This window comes from Limanda limanda, chromosome 21, assembly GCF_963576545.1.
Source record: "Limanda limanda chromosome 21, fLimLim1.1, whole genome shotgun sequence".
Taxonomy (NCBI): Eukaryota; Metazoa; Chordata; class Actinopteri; order Pleuronectiformes; family Pleuronectidae; genus Limanda; species Limanda limanda.
The window spans coordinates 9,566,680-9,589,665 of NC_083656.1; the positions used below are offsets into that span (position 1 = coordinate 9,566,680).

A 22,986-nucleotide genomic window follows, 5' to 3' on the forward strand; every position below is an offset into this window, starting at 1 on the left:
TTATTCACTTGCCTGCGAGCCGCCTCTGCCGGGGGACGTCCCGCTGCAGTCACATTGTTAATTCCCGCTCATTAGACGGACCCACATTCACTCCAGTGTCTGATAAAATGACGTGGGTAAAAAAAAAAAAAGAATTGGTTTTGGGACTTGTGTGTGCCAGCTGGATCGTTGAGGCCTCTGGAAGTGGGGCGTAAAACAAACGATTCTCCAAACGCTGCCCCCGAGGTTTCAGTGTACCAAATAGATTCATCAAGAACAAAAGCCCATTGCCAAGTGATTCATCGAGTTCTTTCTGGTTCACTTCACCATTAGCTGACACAAGCTTGAATGTTATTGGGCAATTAAAGGTAATGAAATGCTATGAAGTATTATGAAACGAGCGGCTGCACTGCTCCTATTTCAGATTTGGAAATGCATATTAATACACACGGGGAAAAATGCGAGCACCTGGCAACCGGTTTTTCTAACAGCTCACACTTTGCGCTGCTGCCCATCGGCCTTTAACGAAGCTATTACACGTGTATTTTACGACTCTCGGGTGAATTCACTTGGCTTTCCCTCTGTTGGTTCTTTCCCTCCTCCAGTTCATTTAACTGCAGTCGCTCTGAGGGATATAGGCCACGGTTTTCAACACCTCCACTCGGGCTGGGCTCGTCATCGGCAAACACTCACACATGCCTTCAGAGGAAGCCGGGTGTCAACCACACCTCTCAGGCCAGGGCCCGAGGTCGTCCGCCCTTTTCCTCACAAGTTACAAATTAGCAGCAGTTTACCTCGGCGGGGCGCGGCGATCAGTAAACACTGATATGTTCCTCCCGCAGGGCAGCACATTGATTCTTTCCCCTTGTGACCGCGGCTGCAGAGCAAGATTACCTTTCACATAATAGAGATGACCTCTTTTTCAGGAGACGTGTCTGGGCACGTATGACCTCACCGCTGCGGGATCCTATCGACAGACTTAATACACTGTCGATCGACTGACTGACTGACTGACTGCAGCTGTTGTTGTTGCTCACTCTCCAGTTGCGGCCTTTTGGAACCTTTGCATCCAAACGCACCCGGAGTGTCACGATGTGTAACGTGGCCGCAGCTAACCTCGGTGTTGACATGCATCAAGTGTGCTCGCTCAAGTAAACACAGTTAGTCTGAGGAGATTAGCCGCTCTAATCGCTTCAGTCAGCTCAGTCAACAGGAACAATTTGCAGGGAAGAATTTTAATCGCTGCTTTAAGTCATTTATCAAATAAAAAAAGGCCAATTAATTTGATAGAGAGTCATTCCCGAAACCGTACAAGTACTTAATACTCTGGGGATGATGTTTACTGGCAAACATGTCTTCATCAAACCTACAATCAAGGCTTTTCACTGGTTCCTATCAATATAAATCAAATCCCTTTGGGCTTTTCACTCTTTTTTTCAGATTGAAGTATTTGAAGGATGACAGATGCGACTCTGGGAGTTTGAAAAAAGAAACAATCGTGAGTGTATTTGAGCTGACATTTCAAAGCCTGAACAATAAATTGCAATCAATAATTAGTGGTGAATGACTTTTTTCTCAGAAACCTTGATGCAACTTTTAGAATCCGCTTCTACCGTCAAACCAAAACACACAGTTATAACTCTCTGCAAGAATGTCCCCAGGTCTTCTCTTCTTCCTCCCTTCTCCTCTCCTCTCTTCCTCTCCTCTCCTCTCCTCTCCTCTCCTCTCCTCTCCTCTCCTCTCTTCCTCTCCTCTCCTCTCCTCTCCTCTGCTTCTATAAACTTCAAGTCATTAGGCTGATGATCTCATTTTCCTCATTGCATGACTGACACCTCAGGGATGCAACGCCCCTACAGCATGTGTCAGTCAGGAGGAGGAGGAGAATGAGGCTCTTTGTTAAATGTGTGCTGCAACCGAAATCCAAGAAAGTTGTGATTGATTTTAAAACACGTGTCATGAAGCAGAATCAGTGGGGTTTGATTCTAAAACTAATAATATTTTTACCTTCCCCAAGGAAATTATCACCTCTGACTGTTTGTTGTTTTTGTCGTTTAAAATACTGGACGTATTACCATGAAACCTGGTGGGAGGATACAATATGGGTCAGGGAAGAAACCCTAACATTTTGGAGCAGATCCAGTATTTCTTTTTCCTGTTTCCCAGAGAATAATTCATGAAGCTAGACGGGGGGAAAAAATCTGGCACATTTAGGTGCATGATTTCTCTAAGTGTGTGTAATTTGGTGCAGCTTGATTGAATTTAAGGGCCATTTGGGCCTTGGCGGACGTATGCGCTCTACTAAGTGCCATTCAGGTTTTATTTGTTGGAATGATTCAAATCTTAAGACCCTTGAGATCATTCTAGATCTGCACAGAGTAGACTCCACACACACAGACGTACACCCGCTGCTGGAGAGTGTGTTTCTATGTCATCTGTTTGGGTTTCGACTCCGCTTACACGGCACGCACACTGCCGCTCTTGTAACGCACCTGCACCGACCCACCTTAAACCACTGCCAGCTGTGTGTTACCTTGAACTATTCGTCTCGGCTCGTTTGGCTCTTCCTGTTTGACAGGAAGCGGCGGGTCAGCTGACCAGACAACGCTGCACACCTGCAGGCCCTGAATGCACCGTTATCCCTGGAAACATGCGCTTGTTTTGACAGCAGCCAGTTTTTGGTCCCCTCCCTTCGGTGCACGTGTGTGTGTGTGTCTGTGTGTGTGTGTGTGTGTGTGTGTGGAGTGCTGGTGCATGCCGAGGCCTCTTTACCCGCTAAGCCACATGGTTTCCCCACATTTCATCACTCTCCTTCCCTTGTGGGCAGGCACGCCGACAGCCCTCGGTGGCGTGGGCGTGCTCATGGGCTGCAGGACGGGGTTGGGATGTCGAGGCCTGAATTTCCTCCTTCTACTCGTTCCTTCCACCCCCCCTCACTCCGAACCCCCGACCCCTCCCTGCCAGTCTGAATGCAATCTGAGAAGCGCCTCGGTTCACACACAGAGCACTCTGTACTCTGCTGACATGGTCAAAGCCGTCACAGGCCCCCTCCAGGGACGTGACCCCTGCTCAACCGCCTTCTAAAGCCTGCAAGACTTTGCCCCCCCAGACACAAAGCGTGACCCCCATGATGTCATAGCCCGAGCGCACGTGTGTATGTACAATCCGGGGCGGGAGGGTGGTCGTATGTCACCGTGCAGTGTAAACGAACTGTCTCGCTCTGCGAAAGGTCTGAAGGCTTAAAGCTGACCTCCATTTTAAAGCTGTCTCTCTCTCCGCTCCAGCTCTCTGGCCTGAGGGTGTCCAGTTGCGTCTTGTAAAAGCCGAAGGATTCAAGCTGGAGCACTCACACCTCCGATCCCACAAATTACTGTAACTTTTCACGACTGTTTTACGTGAGAAGTCTTGTGCGACCTCGATGCTTCTCTTCTGTGTGGGTGCAGACACAACACTGACTCAACTGTTACCAGCGTGTACCTCACACACACACACACATGTAATTGCTTGTGCATCAATCTGACAAAGTGTGGTGTTGAAATGATACACAACAACTTACCTACACAACGAGCTCGACTGGAAATGTCTGGGTGGTGCTGCTACATTGCTTTTCACTCCGATGTCATTCGAGTTGCCGAGCGAAGGTAGAGCGCCAACTTTCAGCTTCATGATACACACGGTTTGATTTTGTTTATATGAAAAATTCCACGTCAGAAAAATTGCTTCTTTTTTTGGTGAAATGGAAAATAACTAACAAACCCAAAATATATTTTATATAATAATAGTGCCCCAACTTATAGGTTGTTCAACAATTCACTTATGAAATCACATTTAAATTCACTACATTTTGGCTTTTTAATCGGGAAATCTATGAAAATGTTGAAAAATATCCGATCCCGCAATGTTGAGAAAGTGAAAAATCCCACTAAAATTCAATGGATTCCTCTCTGACACATCGCCAACTTTTTGAACTGATGTCCGTTCTGTAGTTTTTTATCCTGCTAACTAACAAACAAACGTAGACGAAAGCTAGTAACGAAATAACGCAAAGGAATCTGTATCTATATAATTTTTTTTTCTTTTTTGGGTGAAATGGAGAATAACTAACCAACCTAAAACATAAATGAAATTATATTTGTAAAATAAAGTAATAATAATAATAGTGCCCCACCTTATAGGTTGTTCAACAATCCATTTATGAAATCACATTTAAATTCACTAGATTTTGGATTTTGTATCGGGAAATCTACAAAAATGTTGAAAAACGTCCGATCTCGCAATGTTGAGAAAGTGAAAAATCCGCAACAAAACTCTGACACACACTGCATCACTTCACCAAATTTATCAAGTGATGTCCTCTCCGTCCTGTAGTTTTAGCGTAATTCTGCTAACTAAAAAAACAAACGTAACAAACAACCACCAAAATAGTAACGCAAAGGAATCTGTATCTATATAATCTTTAGCCTACCATTAAAACCTCTGACACATCTGCACTGACTGTGGCTCATCTGACGAGACCGTGAATAACCTTCGGTGACAGTTCTCAAGTGACCCGCCGCCACCCCTGTTGTGCTGTGGGTGGGTGCTGGTGGGGGTTGTGGTCATTGGGCACGGCGTGTCCCATCTTGTTGTGCTGCTATCTTCTCCCTGAACACAGCCTCCTTTCACTTCTGTCACTCCACTGATTAAAGGCCAGGGGCCCCTCCGTGTGTCGCGCCGCCACACAGACGCTTCTACATTGTTACTGTTTAGCCTTTTCCTCCAGGACTCATTACGCGAAAGAAAGAACGAAGGGCCCTAACTGGTGCAAAGAGGAGGCTGGTGCATGTGTCGGACAAAGTGTAAATATTACCTCACTGAGCAAGCACACAGATTCTCATGCAGCAGTGATCCAATCCATCACCAGAATATGCTCTGGCCTCGTGGGCGAGTCGAACGCCACAGTTATGGTCTGTGTGATATTTGAGCATCTCGGTCTCCAACTTTATGAGGTGGCGTGCTTCCCTCAGAGCCAACTTACGCTCTCAAAGAATCACAAGCATCGTCGCCAGTCTGAACAAACGCTCTCAGATAGTGGTATGCACTGTTGGATCAGTGATCCTGGAGGTTTGTTCTCAGGCCTCAGAGTTGAGCAGGGGAAGGGGGGGGGGGGGGGGGAGCAGACGAACACAGCAGCAGCAGCAGCAGCAGCAGCAGTAACCCTGACACATGGCCCACATTCACAGCCGCCTCCCACGTCACTGTGCTCCTCAGAGAAAGAGACCCTTTTGTTTCCCAGCGCAGGGGAGGGAGCGAGGTCTCTGGGGTAAACCGCCGCTCAGCTCCACCACTCCACCCGCCATCAAAAACACACAAAAAGAGAAAGAAAGAAAGAAAGGGACCGGACTTCCCACCCCTGCCTGGCGTCCTCCCTACTCACTCGCCGCTTCAGCACACAAACACAGGCTCGTCAGTTGTACCATTACTACGCTTGTGATTGTCTTTTCCTGCTACTTAATTGGGTCAGTCCATCCTGATGCATTAAAGACGTCTTCAACAATGACCTTGCTGTTGATGCGTGTGTTCGGCTCAAAGCAGCAGCGGGAAGAACTCTTCCTTTCAGACTCTTCACTTCAGTGAAAGTTAAAAAGTGACCTAGCAAAGAAAACATCCTAAAACTCGGCAAGATGTTCTCAAAAGTATCAAAAGTAGAAGTTCTCGCACTGAGAGACCCTGTAAGTGTTGTACTGTGATGTATTTGAGTATAATCGATTTTTACATAATTATTATCACTGATCAACAAGTGAGAATATGTTTAGTAGCTTTAAAACATTATTAGAAGTTCTGAAGTAAAGTAGAAATACCTCAATGTGATGGATTTAAAACGTGATCATATATTTCAAATTTTTGGATAATGGCTGAATTCTTTTTATGATCATTATTGATTAAAAAATATCATAATTAATAAAGAAAATAAATGGATTTAAACTCTCCAATAAAAAAATACATGATTGATTGGAAATGTATACATACAATGATTTTTAAATCTAATGATATATGTTTCACTAAACCTCTGTAAATATATGATATATAAAAAGTGTGGATCACCTCTCATCTGCTTTCATAGCCTTAATTTAAGAGCGATTTAAAAGATATGAAATGAAAATTGGCATCATTTTTTCCTCACTTCTTTCGTTTGGTGACTCGAGACATGACGAGACAGACCGGGTGAGAAGATTTACACTGTAAAAAAATAAGAATTTGCTTAACTTTGCCGAACCAGGGAGAAACTGCTGGTGACCTCAGCCTGGTGATTCCACTGAGCGGCGGTTCAGCTCGACACAAACTCACCACGTAACTTTCCTCACCTGCCAACAGCTGCAGGTGCTCCTGTGCACCTGGTTACACTTTAACATTTGCAGCAGCTCCCCTGTCAAAACTGGCTGGAGGTAATCTTTAGACAACGTGAAGAGGTTTGCCTTTTTCTGTCATTTTTAGCCGAGAACTCAACAAGTCCAAACAAAGACAGTGTCCACAGTTCGTTTCATAACTGCTGATCATGCACGCACAGGGTTTACTGCTGGTTTTACACCACAGAACTTCTTGAGCTCCTTCACCTCCAGTAAGAATCTTTCAGGCAATCCTTCAAAGCACATCCTCGTTGGCTTCGCTTTTTAGTGTCTACGTCCATTTTTACATCCAGAGTTCACCAGAGTTCAGATGCAGCCACATGGCTCCTCCCAGCTGTGGTTCTGCAGAGCGTGACACTTATCGTGCACTCTCATCATCGGCACCCGTAACAAATAACCGGAGCCGATCCCTGTCTGTCTCGACTTTGGCTTCACAGCCAGCGGCAGGGGGATCAGCTGACTTTGGGTTTCTTAGTGAGGGTTCAGGATTCAAGGCCTATTCTTAATTCTTCAAGCAAAACAAACCAGCTGCATCTTATGTTCCTGGATTCTCGACTCAGCTGTGTCTCCTGATACAAGACTTTAAACTTCATTAAGGCTCTAAGAGACTAAATGTTTTGCAGCCTCAGGTGGAGCGTCTGGAAACCCTGTGCCCTTAATGCGTCATTCTGACACACACATTCTCACTCCTACTCGTTGGGACACTCATTGGCATGTTGCATTAAACTAGCCCCTCACCCAAACCCCTAATGATTACAGAACAGACCCTTGTTATCACCATATACAAATTTATTCTGTGTTTTACCAGAAGTTTCTCTGATTATAGCAACATCCCATCCATCCAATTTCTACACCACTTATCCTTAAAGGGCCATATGCATATACATATATATATATTTTTATAGTTAATTGTTCTTGAGATAAGTTGATAATGGAGATGGTGGTAAAATGAGAAAAAGTTCCAGCGTTGCACTTATTGAGTTTAAGTTGACTGGTGTCGCTTTGTTTTTTATGTATCATGACTGTGGGTTGCTTTTGTTTTTTTGTGCCATGTGCATAATCACTGTGTGTCTATATTTAGCGAGGGTCAATAACCGCTCTACTACTACTACTGGGTACTGGTCAATGCAGCTTTGGCAGATGTTGAAGTATCCAACGGACTTGTAGACCAGTGCTTTTCACACAAAGTCAAATACAGTAACAGACATCAGGAAAGTTCTTGTACTTAAATGTTTCCATTTCAGCAGCGCCACAGTGCAACTCTTCTTATTTATGAAGGTGCATGACTGTGTTTTATGTTTGTAGCAGACTTAAACACCCACTGTAGTCAGTGCTGATACCATAATGTGGACCAGACACTTAACAGTTAATAATCTGGACATTAACATATTTGACCAGTAAGTATATAATGATATTCTGTACGTCACATTCAACCACTAACAGATAAAGACATTCATCCAAATCCCTATCCAGTGTATTTAAGTGTGTTCAGAGAAAGTTTTACACACTCACATCTTTTGTTTGACTTCATATGCAGCTCTGAACGCATGTTAGGATACATTGTGGCGTTGACATTCCAAACATAGAGAGTAAGACGCTGAAATCACAAATGACACATTTAAAACTTGTGTTTATTTGTATAGAAATATGCTCATGTTTTACATAACTTTGGAGTTACAAATTGTAAAAAGAAGGAATATTAACGCTATTAGCATCTCAAAGTTTCTCTCAAACAAAACGGGAGCCTAGATCTCACAGAGAAAGCCTGATGTTACCGTGTGAAATGTTAAGCTCTTCAAATATACTATACTGGGGACGTGACGGGGGCTTTACTAGCAGAAGCTCCTGGAAGACGTCTCCGCGTCAGTCCATCATGTACCCTCGTACTCGTGAACAACGTCGGGGACACCCTTTCTAGTGCAGAGAATTTGTACAAACCTGCTGTGAATTCTCTCCAAACGTAGTACAGTGAAGGTAATCAGGCTTACGGAGAAATGTTAAAGACCCCAGTCTCTGAGCCAACATTAAGTCAACATTTTTATATTCATCAGTTCTGTACTGTTCACCAGAACCCCACATCCTGACTTCCTTGTTCTCCTGAGACACAGTTGAGTTACTGCACAGTGAAGGGGGGGGGGGGGGGGGGGCGGGGGCGGCGTCTGACGACAGAAAGTCCCCAAAAATAGGCCTTTATCCCAAAAGGCTTCTGCTCAATCTCTACTTAAGAAAAAAGACAAGTGCTGGATCTGCATTAGTTTTTCCACTCGCGTTGTCCTTAAGACTATCAGTACTGTTCACTGTCCCATCTGGTGATAAACTTTCAGTCCCCTAAATTAGCTCCCCCCATGAGGAAGGCAGCGCAGCTCAGTTCCTCTCAATCTGCTCAATGTCGAGCTCGCCTCCGAGCTGGTACATGTCCTTCCTCATGCTGCACAGCCCCGCCCACAGAGACTCATTGTCCTTCCCGTTGGTCGTTCCCGGTGTTACATCCCCGCAGTCTGTGGAGTTCCACTCCACTTCCTCAATCGTGGGGTCCGACGGCATGTTCCCGGTTGTCTCACCCTCTTTGGTCTCGGGCTGACAACCATTTGCCTGGGAGCTGTCGGCGCTGTGCATGAGGGTGGGGGGGGCCTGGCTGGACTCGCAGCTGTCTTCGCCTGTGATTCCGGGGCAGCTAAGGCTGTGGAAATTCCGAAGTTTCTGTGGAAAGACAGGAAGGTTGGGTTTTTATTTTAGAAGCATCAAATTGATTCTCTCAAGGAAACAAGGATACACTAAAAACAAATTAATCTTTGGTCCATCTATGGAGGTGACGTATTTGGCGAGGAAATCAAGAACATTTCCTTCTTCCTCGACAATGACCCGTAACCTAACCAGCACACAAACAAAACTAGAGGCGCGCAGCCATCTTGTGAAAACAATCTACTGCGTTCATATAGTATGTTGTTGAGGTCAGAGCTGGACACTGGGTAACAACCGCTACAATATAAAAAGGCAATGAAATTGAAGGGTTTAAATTTAGCCTGTACTACAAACTGGAGCAACTGGTGGTTGGATGAGTGAGGCTCTGTGACCCGAGGTCTGACGGGAAGCCGAGGCAGCAAGTGGCCAGACCCCCGGGGGGGCACACATCACTAATGTCAGCCGTTTCTGGTTCTGCTGGCCTTTCACTGGCATCGCACAAAGAACACATACATCTGTGGAGCCCAGAAACTTCCATAGGCAAATCCACATGTGCCAGCACTGCTGCAGGCAAGTTCAACGACAGCTGTGTGTGCTGGAGGATGAGGCTTTATGACAGAGGCTTATCCAATCTATACAGCTAATGTGGAGAAGGCAGGACAGCTGCCTCATGCCTGGCTGCAGCGGCGTTCGGCCAGAAGGACACAGGAGAATAGGGCCTCTGTGAAAACCTCCTGTCACTTGTGTGCTTATCTGCTACTCAACAGGCATCGGACTGTTGGGGGTACCAAGCCAAGTGTATATGGCTCCAACTAATCTATAGGTTGAAAATTAATCAATACTTTTTCTGATAGGGCTGCTGTAGCTGAGGGGTAGATTGGTCGTCTTCCAACCAGAAGGTTGGCAGTTCGATCCCAGTCTTCCCTATCTGCATGCCGAAGTGTCCTTGGGCAAGATGCTGAACCCTGAATGGCCTCTTCTAAATGTTGAAAGCACCAATGGGAAGTCGCATTAGATAAGAGACATGTAATGATTCAGGAAGTTCTTTAATTCATAAAATAGGAGCGCGTCATCTTCGCTCAGTTTAAATAATCAAATTAAAGAAAATCCCATATTATACATCTTGTTACAAATACAAGTTGAATGTATTTTCATGCTAATATTTGATAAATGATTGAATTGAAAGCTGCTGGTGGTGATAGCAGCTAAGAAGGGGGTCGCTAAAGTTATTACAACTCATCTCGTGAGGAACATAAATGTCTGTTAAATATTCTCACTCAAAATCACAGACACTGAACTCGCTGTGTCGCTAGAGGAGAAGCCAAAGGATTGAGAAAGTGGAAATATATAATGCTAAATGTCCATGCAACTAACGGTTGAGGTATTTCAGTCAAGACCAAAAAGTGTAGCTAAAAAAACATCAAGATTCAGCTAATAATAAAGAGATACGGGACAAGCTGTGAAAACGCCAGATCCCACGAATGTTTAGGATTTGATAAATCACTCCAAACACTAACTTGATTATCTGTTGGTCCACTAATCATTTCAGATCTGCGCTACAATAATATTCACACGGTTGCGCTCAGTCGTGAGTAAGGCTGGAGGAGAGAATGTAAAGTTATGATCCACATTTGCAGACGGACCGCAGTGAGAAAAGGTCTCCACACCGGGCAGCACTACATCAAAAAGGGGCCCTGCTGTTTTTCTTGGCTCCGCTCGAGCGGGTACATTTGTCAGCACCATGGTAGTGTCACATCGCGGCCTTCTGCGTTTAAACTTCACTGTTAACAGTCGAGATTTCTGGCTCCGCACCATGGGAGCCAAACGATAAGGCTGGGAGAGAAGTCTGGAACATTGGCACTGATATCTGCCCCACCATGTAAAGCTCTGACGATTCAGGTGCTTTGTCCTCACGAAAACTTTCTGTGCCATAACTAAGTGTTTCTTGTGTCCACTTTACCGTCTACTCTAACCCCCCCCCACCACCCAAGTGAAATGGAGAGATGAGCAGAAGGTCTCATCCATACTGACCTTGACTCTCCGTCAATACAAGCGGATCAATAGCTCATGAGGCCCCCGATTGTGGCAGCGATCCACCCACTGAGCTGAATTTACAGAAATCAATATCTCTTTACCCAACACGCATCTCTCCCGCGCGGCGATCTATAAGCCCTGCCACAGCTGCTCTGCTTCCTGACATTGGCAGAGCCGCAGCGAGCCACGCCGAGGGTTGCAATTTCTCCCTGGGTAAGCTACACCGCTGTGGCGTGGAGCTGGGAGGACGCTTCGGAGACACACTCAGCACTGTGACCAGTCTTTGTAAGGTGACTTTGAATGCTGATAGGCTGACGTGTCCGAAGCACGACAAAGCCATCGAGCCGAGTGCAAAACGATCTATCACAAGCTAACATCTCCAGAGTCAGTTGAGAGAAGTTTAAGAACATCATCAATCATACAAAATAGAAGAAATATTCAAGGAAATGAAAATTATTCAAGCTGGTTTCTAATGCAAAAAAAAAAGTTTCTTCATCCCGAGCTGAAAACCTACATCACAGCAGTCCCATCTTAATACAGGAAAATAAAACATGATCCACAAATAGCACGGAAAATCCACTGCTAACAATCTCTGCACCCCGACTTCCCCTCTGTAAAAATATTGTCTGTTGCCTCGCCTAAGGCTCTTTGCTCCACACTGACCTCATCCCTGTGTGGAGCGTGTGTGTGTGTGTCGTCTCCCTGTCATGTCACAGCAGCGCTGTTGTTAAGTTACTGCTGAACTCCGGGTGACTTTCTCAAAGGGTCCAAGTCCAACTCACTGTTTATGATCCAGCCGGTGCTGGTGTGAAACTTTACCATCTGCGTCTGTGTGCTCGCGGGGCAAGGAGACAAACGGCTGCTGGGATGTGCAGAGGAAAGAGACTCGTCTGTTGTAAAGTGGTCGATACCACGAGTGGATTAGCCCAAACCAGTGGTTTCATCAGATATATATATATTTTGTATTAACATGAATTCAACCAATCCACTGACTTGTTTCCTACTTTTAATCTTTATCAAGAAACAAAACGGAAAAAAGGGCTCTGCATGTGAAAACACACTCCCACTTAACGGAATGTGGCCCAGGCCTCCATGAATGAACGATCGCCATCGTTTAATGACAGTGTATGCAGAGGCACTTTGATGTGCGCTGAGGGAGAACAGACACAATGGTGTGACCTTAGTTGCAAGCATTTGTTTATCCAACATGGACGAAGCAAATTGCCCCAACAACAGAGCATAACCAGCTAATGTCAGTGAGACTGATGGACCTAGCAGAGCATCCAGCAGGCATGACCATTTCCTGAGGGTCTTGTCCTGCGCTCTGGAGGACACAAGATGACTGTGGCACATTTCAACGACATCTAGTGACGTTAAACACGTTAAACAGGAAATGTGTATGTATGATCTGTTTTTGCAAGTGACATTTCTAAACACCAACCTGGGTCATCTTTGCCAGATCCAGTGAAGGCCTCTGCTTGTGTGTGTCAGCTGGTCTCCTGCGCTTCACACCGATCTTCTTGTCGTTGAGGACACAGGGCTGGGAGCGACTGCGAGGGAGACCCCCCTGTCCACCACGACGCTCCAGCTCTGGAGTGGAGTCAGGGGAGCTGAGTGGAGAGGGTCCACGGGGCTCGGGGAGGCAGATCTGTTCATGAGAGAGGTAGAGGGGCTGCACTGGGGGCTCTGGGGACAGGGGCATGGAGGAGGAGGGTGTCAGACCAGTGAAAGCGGAGGGGCAGGGGAGACGCTGGGAGAAGCAGGGCAGCTCCAGGGTGTTGCAGCGGGCCGGCAGGCTGAAGCTGGAGCTACGCTGCATGGCTGGGAAGCCGAGCTGCACGTTGCCGACAATGCTGCGCTGAACGCTGCCGCCGCTGTGGCACCTCCTCTTCTCCACTGTCGTCCACACACGAGATCCCTGAGGCCGCCAGGTAGAGCGGCAACCACCGAGCTCGTCTGAGCAGGACAGGGACCGGCACTGCCGCTTGCTGGGAGGGGCTGTCGAGTGGGACGCTGCGGCCTCAGTCAGGCTAAGGTCCTGCAGCAAGCTGGTGATTGTGCTTGAAGTGGAGCCGACATCCCAGTCCCACTGGGCTGAACTCTTGTGCACCTCAGGCAGGACGTCCCACAGGCTCTCCAGGCTGGTTCCTACTGGCCTCTGCTGTATAGCACAGCTATGACCCACCTCATGCCACCGACTGGTCTCTGCAATGAAAAAAAAAACAGATACATTGATTCACTTGGTTTTCAGTCAGAAGTAGTTTTTTTCTTAATCTAACAAAAGGCTCAAAAGAATAATAACCCACACAAGTTAAATTGCTTTAACACTTAACTTATCTTTCTGACGTTTCCCAGAGGCAACATGCACTGTAGCTGACCTCAACATCCATGACACTGGATGTTCTAGGCTGGACCAGTGTCCCAGCATGTGCATGATTCATTTACACAACTCACTGACTTCTTTGTGTTATTGGAACTAAAAATAAAATCAGGTCCTTCAGGTTCTGCTTTACTGTCACAATCTGTAAACTGATTGGAGAAGGGAACGAAGCTCAATGTCTAATGTACTTGATATCACGGCTTGACTCTGCCAGAATGAGGCTTGATGAAATGTCGATAACCCATCATAAACATTCGGACTACATTAACCGTCTTGTTCCTCGTTGCTCTACAAGAGTTCCGTATCAGAGCAGCTGGCTACCCGCCATTGCTGATCGTCTCTGTGCCAGCACCATGGTTACTGTGCCAGGAAAGCACCTGTTATTGCCACAACAGAAGTTTGTTGAATTGCTGAATGGATCAGCCAAATGAACTGGTCAGTCAACTCTGAGTCACCGAACAACGAGGCCTCAGCCCATTCCTGGTATGCTAAAATGTCTGTTTCTCTACTGGAGATAAAAACCCGAAAATACCACGTACAGTACACAGAGAGGACGAGGAACAAAGGGCAGTGTTAACAACACCTACTGGTGTTGCTGTGTTCTCTGCCAGCGTTTCACGCACGGTGCCAAGTTACTGTGAGGACACAATGCAGTTTAATCTGTATTCTGGCCGTTCCTCCTACTGCAAGGTAAATCAAGGATATGTTCCTTTGTAGCCATAACCCAATTTTCCATTCAAGGACATCACGTCCACACTGTTCTGAAACATGCCATAAGATCCCTGGCAAAGAAAGTCGCTGACACATAATCATTAACGCTCGTTGGCACAGGCACCTGTCAAGCCAGCTTCACATTATGCCATGTGAACATCATCCAGATGAGATTCTGCCAATAATTTCTATGAAACGATGCAATATAACGTGGCCCCATCCGAATCGCTGCTTTCAGGACTAAACACCTGACAATTGACTGTCGTACACCAGTTTGTGAAGGTATTTATCGGCACATTGACAGATATGGTGAAGCACTTTTGAGAAATGACAAATATACTGTGAGATGGGACTCAGAGACTTTACTATACAATATTTCCTTTCACCAAATAATTTTTTTAAATGATCCATATTGTCTTTACATGTGTGAGTGTGTTTGTGGTATGCAGAGGTTGACACTTACCCATGAGTCCACAAGAGAAAAGTGCAGTCCCCTGGCTCATGGTCTGTGCCTGGAACTGTGGAAAGGTCAAAAGAAGGATCAGGTCAGCTCACCAAAAAACAGAAACTCAGAAAAGCTCTAAAAATAAAATTTTAAAGTCAACTGTATTGCTGGTGCTGAGACTGTATGTTGTGGCACAGTTTTTGCGTTTGCTAAGCAATGCGGACCAAATGCAACAAAGAGGGAGTTCCATCATAAATGCCTCTGATTGACGCGGAGCATGATGACTTCATTTCACGTGGCTGAGAGGGCAAACTCAGCCCATATTCATGGGGGAATTTTCACTGTGTCCAGGCTGAAAGAGGAATCTATTGCATGGATGCTGATTAGAAAATGAGTCAGAGCTGCTCAGCCTGGTAGGACTAAAATAGCCCATTGTTATTTTGCTTGAGATAAATGTAAGATGGAGGATTCATAACCAGATGACACATGCCCTTGTGATAAAGAGTTGGCAGCTATTATGATGCAATTATCTGTAATTGCAACAAAGACATAATTTATTCCAAGGCGTCAACATCCAGATTGTTCTTTAGAGATCACTTCCTGAGATGGTGTGAGGAAACACCACAAATTTGACTCGAGGGAAGGCCGAAGTCAAATTTCAACTATGATTGAAGTTGACAAAATGGGAAAATAGAATGTGGAGCTATAAAACTCTTGAGGAGTGGTCGGTGGCTGGTAATAATTTCCTGATTTAGAGCAGCACCTTTTCGTTTTCCTTCTTGACAAATGCAGTTGAGGCCCGTTGGCAGCGCTTCTTATAAAAACAAAATGACACATTTCACACGGAGAAAAAACTTCTTATACAAACCGAAAATAAACTCTCACCGAGCCCAAATTGGTCCTTTTGGATGTTACATCGTCGGCACCCTTCTTTTCCAGTGTTTTCTTGTAAATGATCACCATGGCAACACACATCCTTGTCCCAAGTCATTCCAGTGAGGGGAAGAATAGGTGGAAGCCATCTTGACGGGCATGGTGTGAGCAGGATGGTTTCTCATAAGCTTAAGACAGCAACCCTCGGCTCCTCCAGGAATGTGCTTCACTCCTCAGCCCAATCCTGAGCAGACACACAAAGATGAGCACAGGATTAGAATTCAGTACATTTCTGACATTCTGTCAACCATACTGTATAAGCAGAGAACTATCTGGCTTGATTGGGGGAACAGATCCCCTGGGTGGAGGCGCTGAATCGTGTGATGATTCAAAGAGTTATTCTGAAAAGTTTGTAGCTTGCTTCTTCGTGGAAGGTGGCAGCAGGATTCACAACAATTATAAATAGTAATCACTGAGCTCCCAAACTTTCACACAGCCCACAGATGGGTATTTGATACTGAGATAAAAACCTGAACTCACAAACACACGCAGCACTCAATCCTTTTTGAATCCCTTGACACTTAACACATCAGCAACCTGTTTGAAACCCTTAAAAGCAAAAGATACACATTAGAAATTCCAGGGAGGCCAGTGGCTCAACAAAGTACTTTAATTCTCAAGTGAGCCAGCAAACATTCCCAGCAAACACAGCCCAAGGTGAGGCGCTGCCATACGGTGGGCTGCGAGTTGAAATTACCCTGCTTTTTCACTTCCACATGGTCTCTCCAGTGTCACCAAAAGTGGAACTCTATACCTTGTTTTGCTCTTGCGTGTCCAAGTGGAGTATTATCAGTCATCTGAGAGAACGCGTTTCCTCTAAGTGTTCCACACTGGAGCACACAGAGAGGAATAGAGCAAAGTCAAAGTTGTGTAAGTGAATCCTCAGGGGCTGGCTGGGAATAGCTGACCTTGCGGTTATCAAAACAACCCTCCTCACATTAGTGCTGCACCACAATTACAGTAAAACAGCTGATTAGCCACAGATGTAAATCTATATCATCATCACTGAAAGGTTTTTACTACAGTCTTACCTGAGTAAACCTTAATTTATATAGCATGTTCGAAAACTCGCAGGTACAATGTGCTTCGTACACAGACACACTTGAAATATATAAAGTTATAAATTACAATATAAAACCCAGGACAGGTAAAAAAAGATAAAGATAGGTCGTAAAAAAGGCTTGTCCATAAAGATGGGTTTTTAGAAGTTTCTTAAAAGTCTAAAGATTCAGCAAATTTGATTAATTGGTGAAGATGGTTCCAGAGGGTTTGGACCAAAACAACAAGGTTGCAGTCACCTTTGGTTTTGCAGTTGGAGCGGAGGGCAGATAAAGGGCAGAGATTTGAGGATCTGAGAGTCCGTATAAGGAAAGAGGAGATGAGAAATGTAACTGAAAGCAAGGTTGTGTGGTGGCTTATATGGAATCAACAGCATCCTGTTTATTACAAAATTTATAGGATGGAGGGATTTTAGCTACATTTCTTTGAAAAGGAAAACAAGACTAGACAAGCTTAGTTATATGGCGGTCAAAAGTCTTATACTAATCAAAGATGGCACCATGACTCAGCAATAAACTGATAAGCTGCTGTAATGAGGTTAAATAATGTCTATTTTATCAGAGTTTACGTGGATATACTTAAGAGACATCCAGGCAATTCAGTTTAGTGAGTTTAGCAGAGAAATAGATTTGAGTATTGTTGGCATAATAGTGACATCTTCAAAGCAGTTGAACAAATGCTCCAGAGGCATTTACAGTTAGAAGAGGAATGGTCCAAGCTTCAACCCCTGAGGGACTCCACACAGCATGGGATCTGAGGAGGACCCATGATTGTTGATACAAGCATTCAAATATTTGTCGGTCAAATAAGAATGACACCAGTTCAAAGCAGTACCCCCCCACGTCAGTTAGGGGACTTAAACAACGATAAAATGTCTGCAAGGTCAGAGAGTCTGTTTGAATGACAGAACAACTACTGGCAAAAAAAAGAAGAGCGAAACAAAAAGAGACGGTGTACGTGAAACAAAAGAGCACTCTGTGCAGAAGATGAGACACCGTGGGAAACAAAAGAGGCAACATCAGAGGTTGTGGTTGGTGGGAGTGTGTGTGTGTGTGAGCGTGTGTGTGTGTGTGTGTGTGTGTGTGTGCAGGGGGCAGCATCACAAGACAAGAGCGAGCTGACATACTGGAGGTGGTGTTTGCATTCAGCATATGATTTCCATTACCAACAATTATCACATGAGGAAAACAGCTTTAAACACAAGGATGTTTTTAGCCCAGTTCCTCAAGGAGATCAGTTCAATGACGTCTGGCAGCTTTAACTTATGGCCTCTGGGACTAGAAAAGTACAAACCAAAGCTTGGAACAAGACTAGGTCAGGCCAGCTTACACTGTGCGTGACCATTAACCACACAGATCTCTGCTTTGCTGCAGAGATAACTCGGGACGTGCTGGGGTAGAGGAAACTCTTGTTTATATGTTGCCCTTAATGGCTCGGTGATGGATGCAGATGGCATTGGCACCGAAAGAAAAAACCTCGCCCACAGAAATTAAATTGGAAAAAACAAGAAAGCTCTTTAACATGATGTTTACCCAAAAAAGGACATTAAGTGATGTTTTCCTTCCCTAGAAATATTGAAAAATGTCTAAGTGTAGCCTGACATTCTGAACTTTAAACTGTAAACATCATCTTTTACTTTCGGTTGCAGAGAACTGCAATTTATCATCTTTCTCATACTGCATTACGTTTTTATCCCATAAATCTGATCTGAGCACTTTAAATGGGTGAGGTTTATAACATCATTATAAACATTCCTCGGCTCCATGACAAAAGTCTTTCATACAATTATAAAAGTCTAACCTTGCCCCACAGCCTTTGAAAGGCATTCAAACTTGTGAGTGGTTGGGGATAGGAAACATGTTGAGAAGCGCTGGCAAAGGGCAGTTTACTTTTCCTTCTACAGTCAAACCTGTAAACCAAATGCAGGAGGCAATACAAGGCATTGGTTTCCAGTGCTTAATGGATACACCCAAGGCACTGAACTCAAACTGCATGAACTGCTTTGTAAAATGGGGATTAAGTTAGAATCTGTTAAATTGGACATCTAGAATTTCTGCCCAAAGGGTACCACTCCCACTGGGACGTCAAAACCTGAATTCACCTCCATGACGGGGCCCCTATTATCAGGAATCAGTTGGAGTCTATATGCTTCTGCAGTCCGATAGCTCTTTATCTGGGCTGGAGCAGCAGCCACCATGACAACTGAGAAGTCTAATCTCTGAGAAGGGGAAGAGAGTTGGAGGACGCTTCCATCACATGCAAAATGGCTGCTGACAAAGAAACAGTGGCATTGCGGTGACGGAGGCCTTCCTTAAAGACAACAATAACTCTGCATTGGACAAGCTGATGGGACTCCACGCTTCCTTTGTGGTTACCACAAGCCTTTCAACCAGCGCTACTTTGGTGTGTCAGAGACGGCAAGCTATCGCACGGCCTAAATGAGCGCTCGATAAGGCGAGAGCAGAAACCGCAAAGACGATTGGTTCAAGTAAGGCAGATGCCTTCTGTAGTCTGCTCAGTTTTCAAAAGCCTGAACATACCCCGATGTACTTTCTATAAAATACCAGACATTGCAATGCAATGCTGTAAAGAGCACTTTTATAAGACTCCTTAAATTATGGTCCACTCCAAAAAAGGACTGCAAACTGTCAGCTTAGACATTACAATAAGCATCCAAACTGTGGTCATCCATGAAAGCCCTGTTTACCAATTAGAGCAGCTTTTCCATACATTGCTCAGACTGTAATCCCATGAGTTAGGTCAACATTACATAAGGATTTGGCAGCTTTGCGTCTGACTGACAATTAGAGCTAATGCTAATCTATTTTTTAGCACTGGTGCGACAGCTGCTAGAAATTAGTTTGATATCATTGTTGCACCTTGTATAAGCTACTGAATAACACAATTTGTTAATAATTCACAAGACATATCTTTTTTCGCTTCATCACATCTTTTAAAAACGTTTCTATTAATTATTGTGTGTCAATTGATACAAAACATAAATGAAATGTTAGATTGAATTTTCAGGCATCCTCCTTTAACATTCCTGCATGCACGGCAGTTGGATCTGCATCCTGCCCTCAACAATCCCAGGATTGTGGTCATCTCCGTAATCTGAGCATCTGCTGAGCAACTGAGACGACCCAACTTGAAACCTAACTGAAGGATTTGTCCTGCTCTTCATCACCATACTGCTTGTGAAAGGAACTTTAGCTGACCTATTCCACAAAACATAAAAGATTCCCTGGAAGAAAATATGCTTGTTCCTAAAAAGCTTGTTCCTCCAACCTGTTGGCTCTGACGGCCAAGTTCCTAGAGTTGCATGGATTGAGCAGAATCCATATTTGGACTCAGGCAAATTTTAGTAGTTTCTCATGTCGTACACTGTTTGGGTCATAGAAAGAAAGACAGAAATGCACGGAACATTAAGACCGAATAATTGAATGACAAATTGGCAAACCATCTCTGCTTTTTCCTTCTGCACTATGCTCCATTTTCACTATGAAAATTCAAGATTTTTGAAGCCCCCAGACTTACAGCGTTGTCATTAATTAGGTGCCACAAAGGGCAGGTGCCACAAAGTTTTGCTACGGCTGATTGACTGAAAAGAAATTTATGAAACTCATTGTCCAGTGCAGGCTACTGGCCCACAGCTGTCCCCCCCGTGCACATAGAAATTAGGCTATGTCAAACAGGAGGCACACACTACATCTAAAGCAGTGAGTGAATAGTCAGAAATGAGCATGGCTGGGAGGCTTCAATAGTAGTTATCAGGCTCAGTTGAGGGCCTGGGGTACAGCCAATGTCTCACAAGCATGCAGCTGCCCACTTACCATAAACACAAAGGCTCAGCATGGCTATGCATGGCAGCCAAGGAGGCCTACGTTTTAAAGCAGGCCTGCTGTTTAATTATCTCATACATAATCACTTGCACTGTATATATTTGTCCAGAACAAGAGCTTTTTTGAGCTCTGTAATCGAGGCTTTCAACAAACCTGTCCAAGTTGGAGAGAAATGTGGTCCACTTGAATGCTAAATCTCACCGAGTCTCTTAATTACAAAGGATTGAAGACACAACATCCTTCTTCTTCCATTGCAAAACAACATTGCATGGGAGTAGTCCCAGAAAATAATAAGTTGCATTCACAAGACGCATCTCTATGAGTTTTTAATCAAAATTGGCATTAGAGGGACTGGGAACTCTTGGTTTTGCATGCAGGAATTTATCCATCCCCCACTCTGCATGTTCACTGACCATATATCCATGACCCAACACAGGGGAAAACCTGGAACAAAATTTCTTCCATGTAAGAGTTTAAACAATGTCACAACAGCGGTATGACACTACACAGGATCTCAGATAACCCTAAAATGTGTCCAAATATTGTCTGTGGTATAGACAAGGAAGGAGGACTCATCTGCAAGCTGTGATAGGCAGCCTCTTTTGTACTGGAGCTAAAACCATTCAACAGTTTTTCAGATGAGCTTGCCAGCCCTCCAGGTGGATGCCTCTCTCGGTTTCAGAAGAGCAGGGCCCTGAAAACTGAGCTTGTCCAAGTAACCAGCACAAACAGTCCCTTAAACCCCTTTTTCCAAAATCCCTCATGAAAGGGAAATGAGTTTGGCAAAGAAATTGGTGTGACGGGAGCTCACAGAATGTTACACGCAGGCTACAGAGCAAACAGGATTTTGAACTCAAGAGAAAGGCCACAAGCTACTGATGAGAAAATATGAAAAGTACATCCTCAAAACAAGCTAAGCGATGCACTTGTACACTGACACGAAGCCTCGGATTTCCCCAACTTATAGTTTAAGGCGCGTTCAAGCCAATTATGAACTTAAGCAGTCGTAGTCACGGCCATGGGACACCGAGGAGTTCAGGTTTAACAAGCTCCTGTGTTTATGATCCCGCTGAGCGCCTGAATTGCAGAATCTGTTGGATTGTGTGTCAGCCAGCCCTGTGTCTTCATACCTGAGGGGAAGGTTGGCTTGATAAAGATAAGACAACAACATTCCTCTGCATTAGCATAAACTGAAACACACAAACTTAAAGAGGGGTCAGGGCCCCACGCCACCGAATCAGGCGGTGTCAGGCATTAAAGCATTCAAAAAAATGTAATTATTCTATTTACATGATTTTAAAAACCGCACAACAACTTTTTGCAGGAGTCAAAACCCAATTTGCACTTCAAGGCTTTTAGCCAATTCACATGAAAGGTCTCTGATCCGAGGATGGTGGTTCCTGTTTGGGAAATTCAGTCACTTTTTAATTAGCTAATATGATTGGGTTTACATTTACAGTCAGATGTCAAAGAGGCAAAGAATACTTTCTGTTTCTCACATCAAGAAAATAAATGGAGGAAACTGACATACTTGCATTTACCACACAGGATTTTTTTTTTTAAACCTGTGTATATGTATGGACATGTTTAACCATATTGAAACTATTAACCTCCCCTGCATCATTTCACCACATTGAGCCTTTACTGTGCTACTGAATGGCAGCAAATACTACATAACAAGGAGAAAGAAGCAGATAACAATCACTTTAAGCAGCTTTTATGAAGTAATAATAACCTCAGTCTAGACAAAAGGGAAACAGCTAATCCACCACACATAGGGAAAAGTTGCTAACTCACAGGAGCTGTGTGTAATCTCCATGCAGAGCTGTGGCTGGACACTCGTAATAACACATGTCACCATTGAAAACCACTGTTAATGCAGAGACACTCACTTTCCACAGCAGAGGACTAGCCCCAGCTCCCAAGTTAGCTTAGCGCACAAAGTTAGTATTGGTGTCAAAAAAGAAAACTACAGGAAAGTCCAACTCACACGCATGACGGTGAGCTCCTCGGTGGGCTTCAGGGTGTGGGGGGGCCATGTTGGAGGGGAGAGAGGGGAACAACAGGGCGACGGGCAGGAAGCGAAGCGACCACTGCTCCTCTCGTCCTGCTCCAGGCTCCATCTGCAAAACACAACATGAGCCCAGCCAGCTAATGAGCCTGGGAGGGCACACCGCCCGGCTCACAGGGGCGGACACCGACTCTCCCCTCCTCAAACCCACCGAACCCCACCGTGTAACGTCCCCCTACACCGACCATCTGACTTATTATAACTTTGTGTTGTACTCTTGTTTAGTTTCAAGTGTTCAGAAGCAGCATACTCATATCTATGGTACTTGTTGAACAGTGCGCACCACCCCTCTCTCGTGTGAATAGTGGTCTGACCCGCCCTGCAGTAATGAAAAGTAATCAGTTTGGAGTTGTAGAAGAGAAGTTCTCATATTGTACAGATGTGAAACATGATAACCTGGAAACTGTGGGATTTACACACAGATGTGAGTTGTTTACACATATATACATGCCAGTGGTGGGATGTGT

General features: G+C 44.8%; 1 protein-coding gene across 1 annotated transcript; it reads right to left on the reverse strand.

Moving 5' to 3' along the window:
- Positions 1-8,508: 8,508 nt before the first annotated feature.
- Positions 8,509-22,560, reverse strand: fam53b (family with sequence similarity 53 member B). Its single transcript, XM_061094636.1, has 5 exons — positions 22,439-22,560; positions 15,500-15,731; positions 14,633-14,687; positions 12,520-13,283; positions 8,509-9,062 (listed from the first exon to the last, which is right to left on the reverse strand). Exons 2-5 carry the CDS (start codon positions 15,587-15,589, stop codon positions 8,727-8,729), a joined length of 1,245 nt encoding a protein of 414 aa, XP_060950619.1. The 5' UTR covers positions 15,590-15,731; positions 22,439-22,560; the 3' UTR covers positions 8,509-8,726.
- Positions 22,561-22,986: the final 426 nt, after the last annotated feature.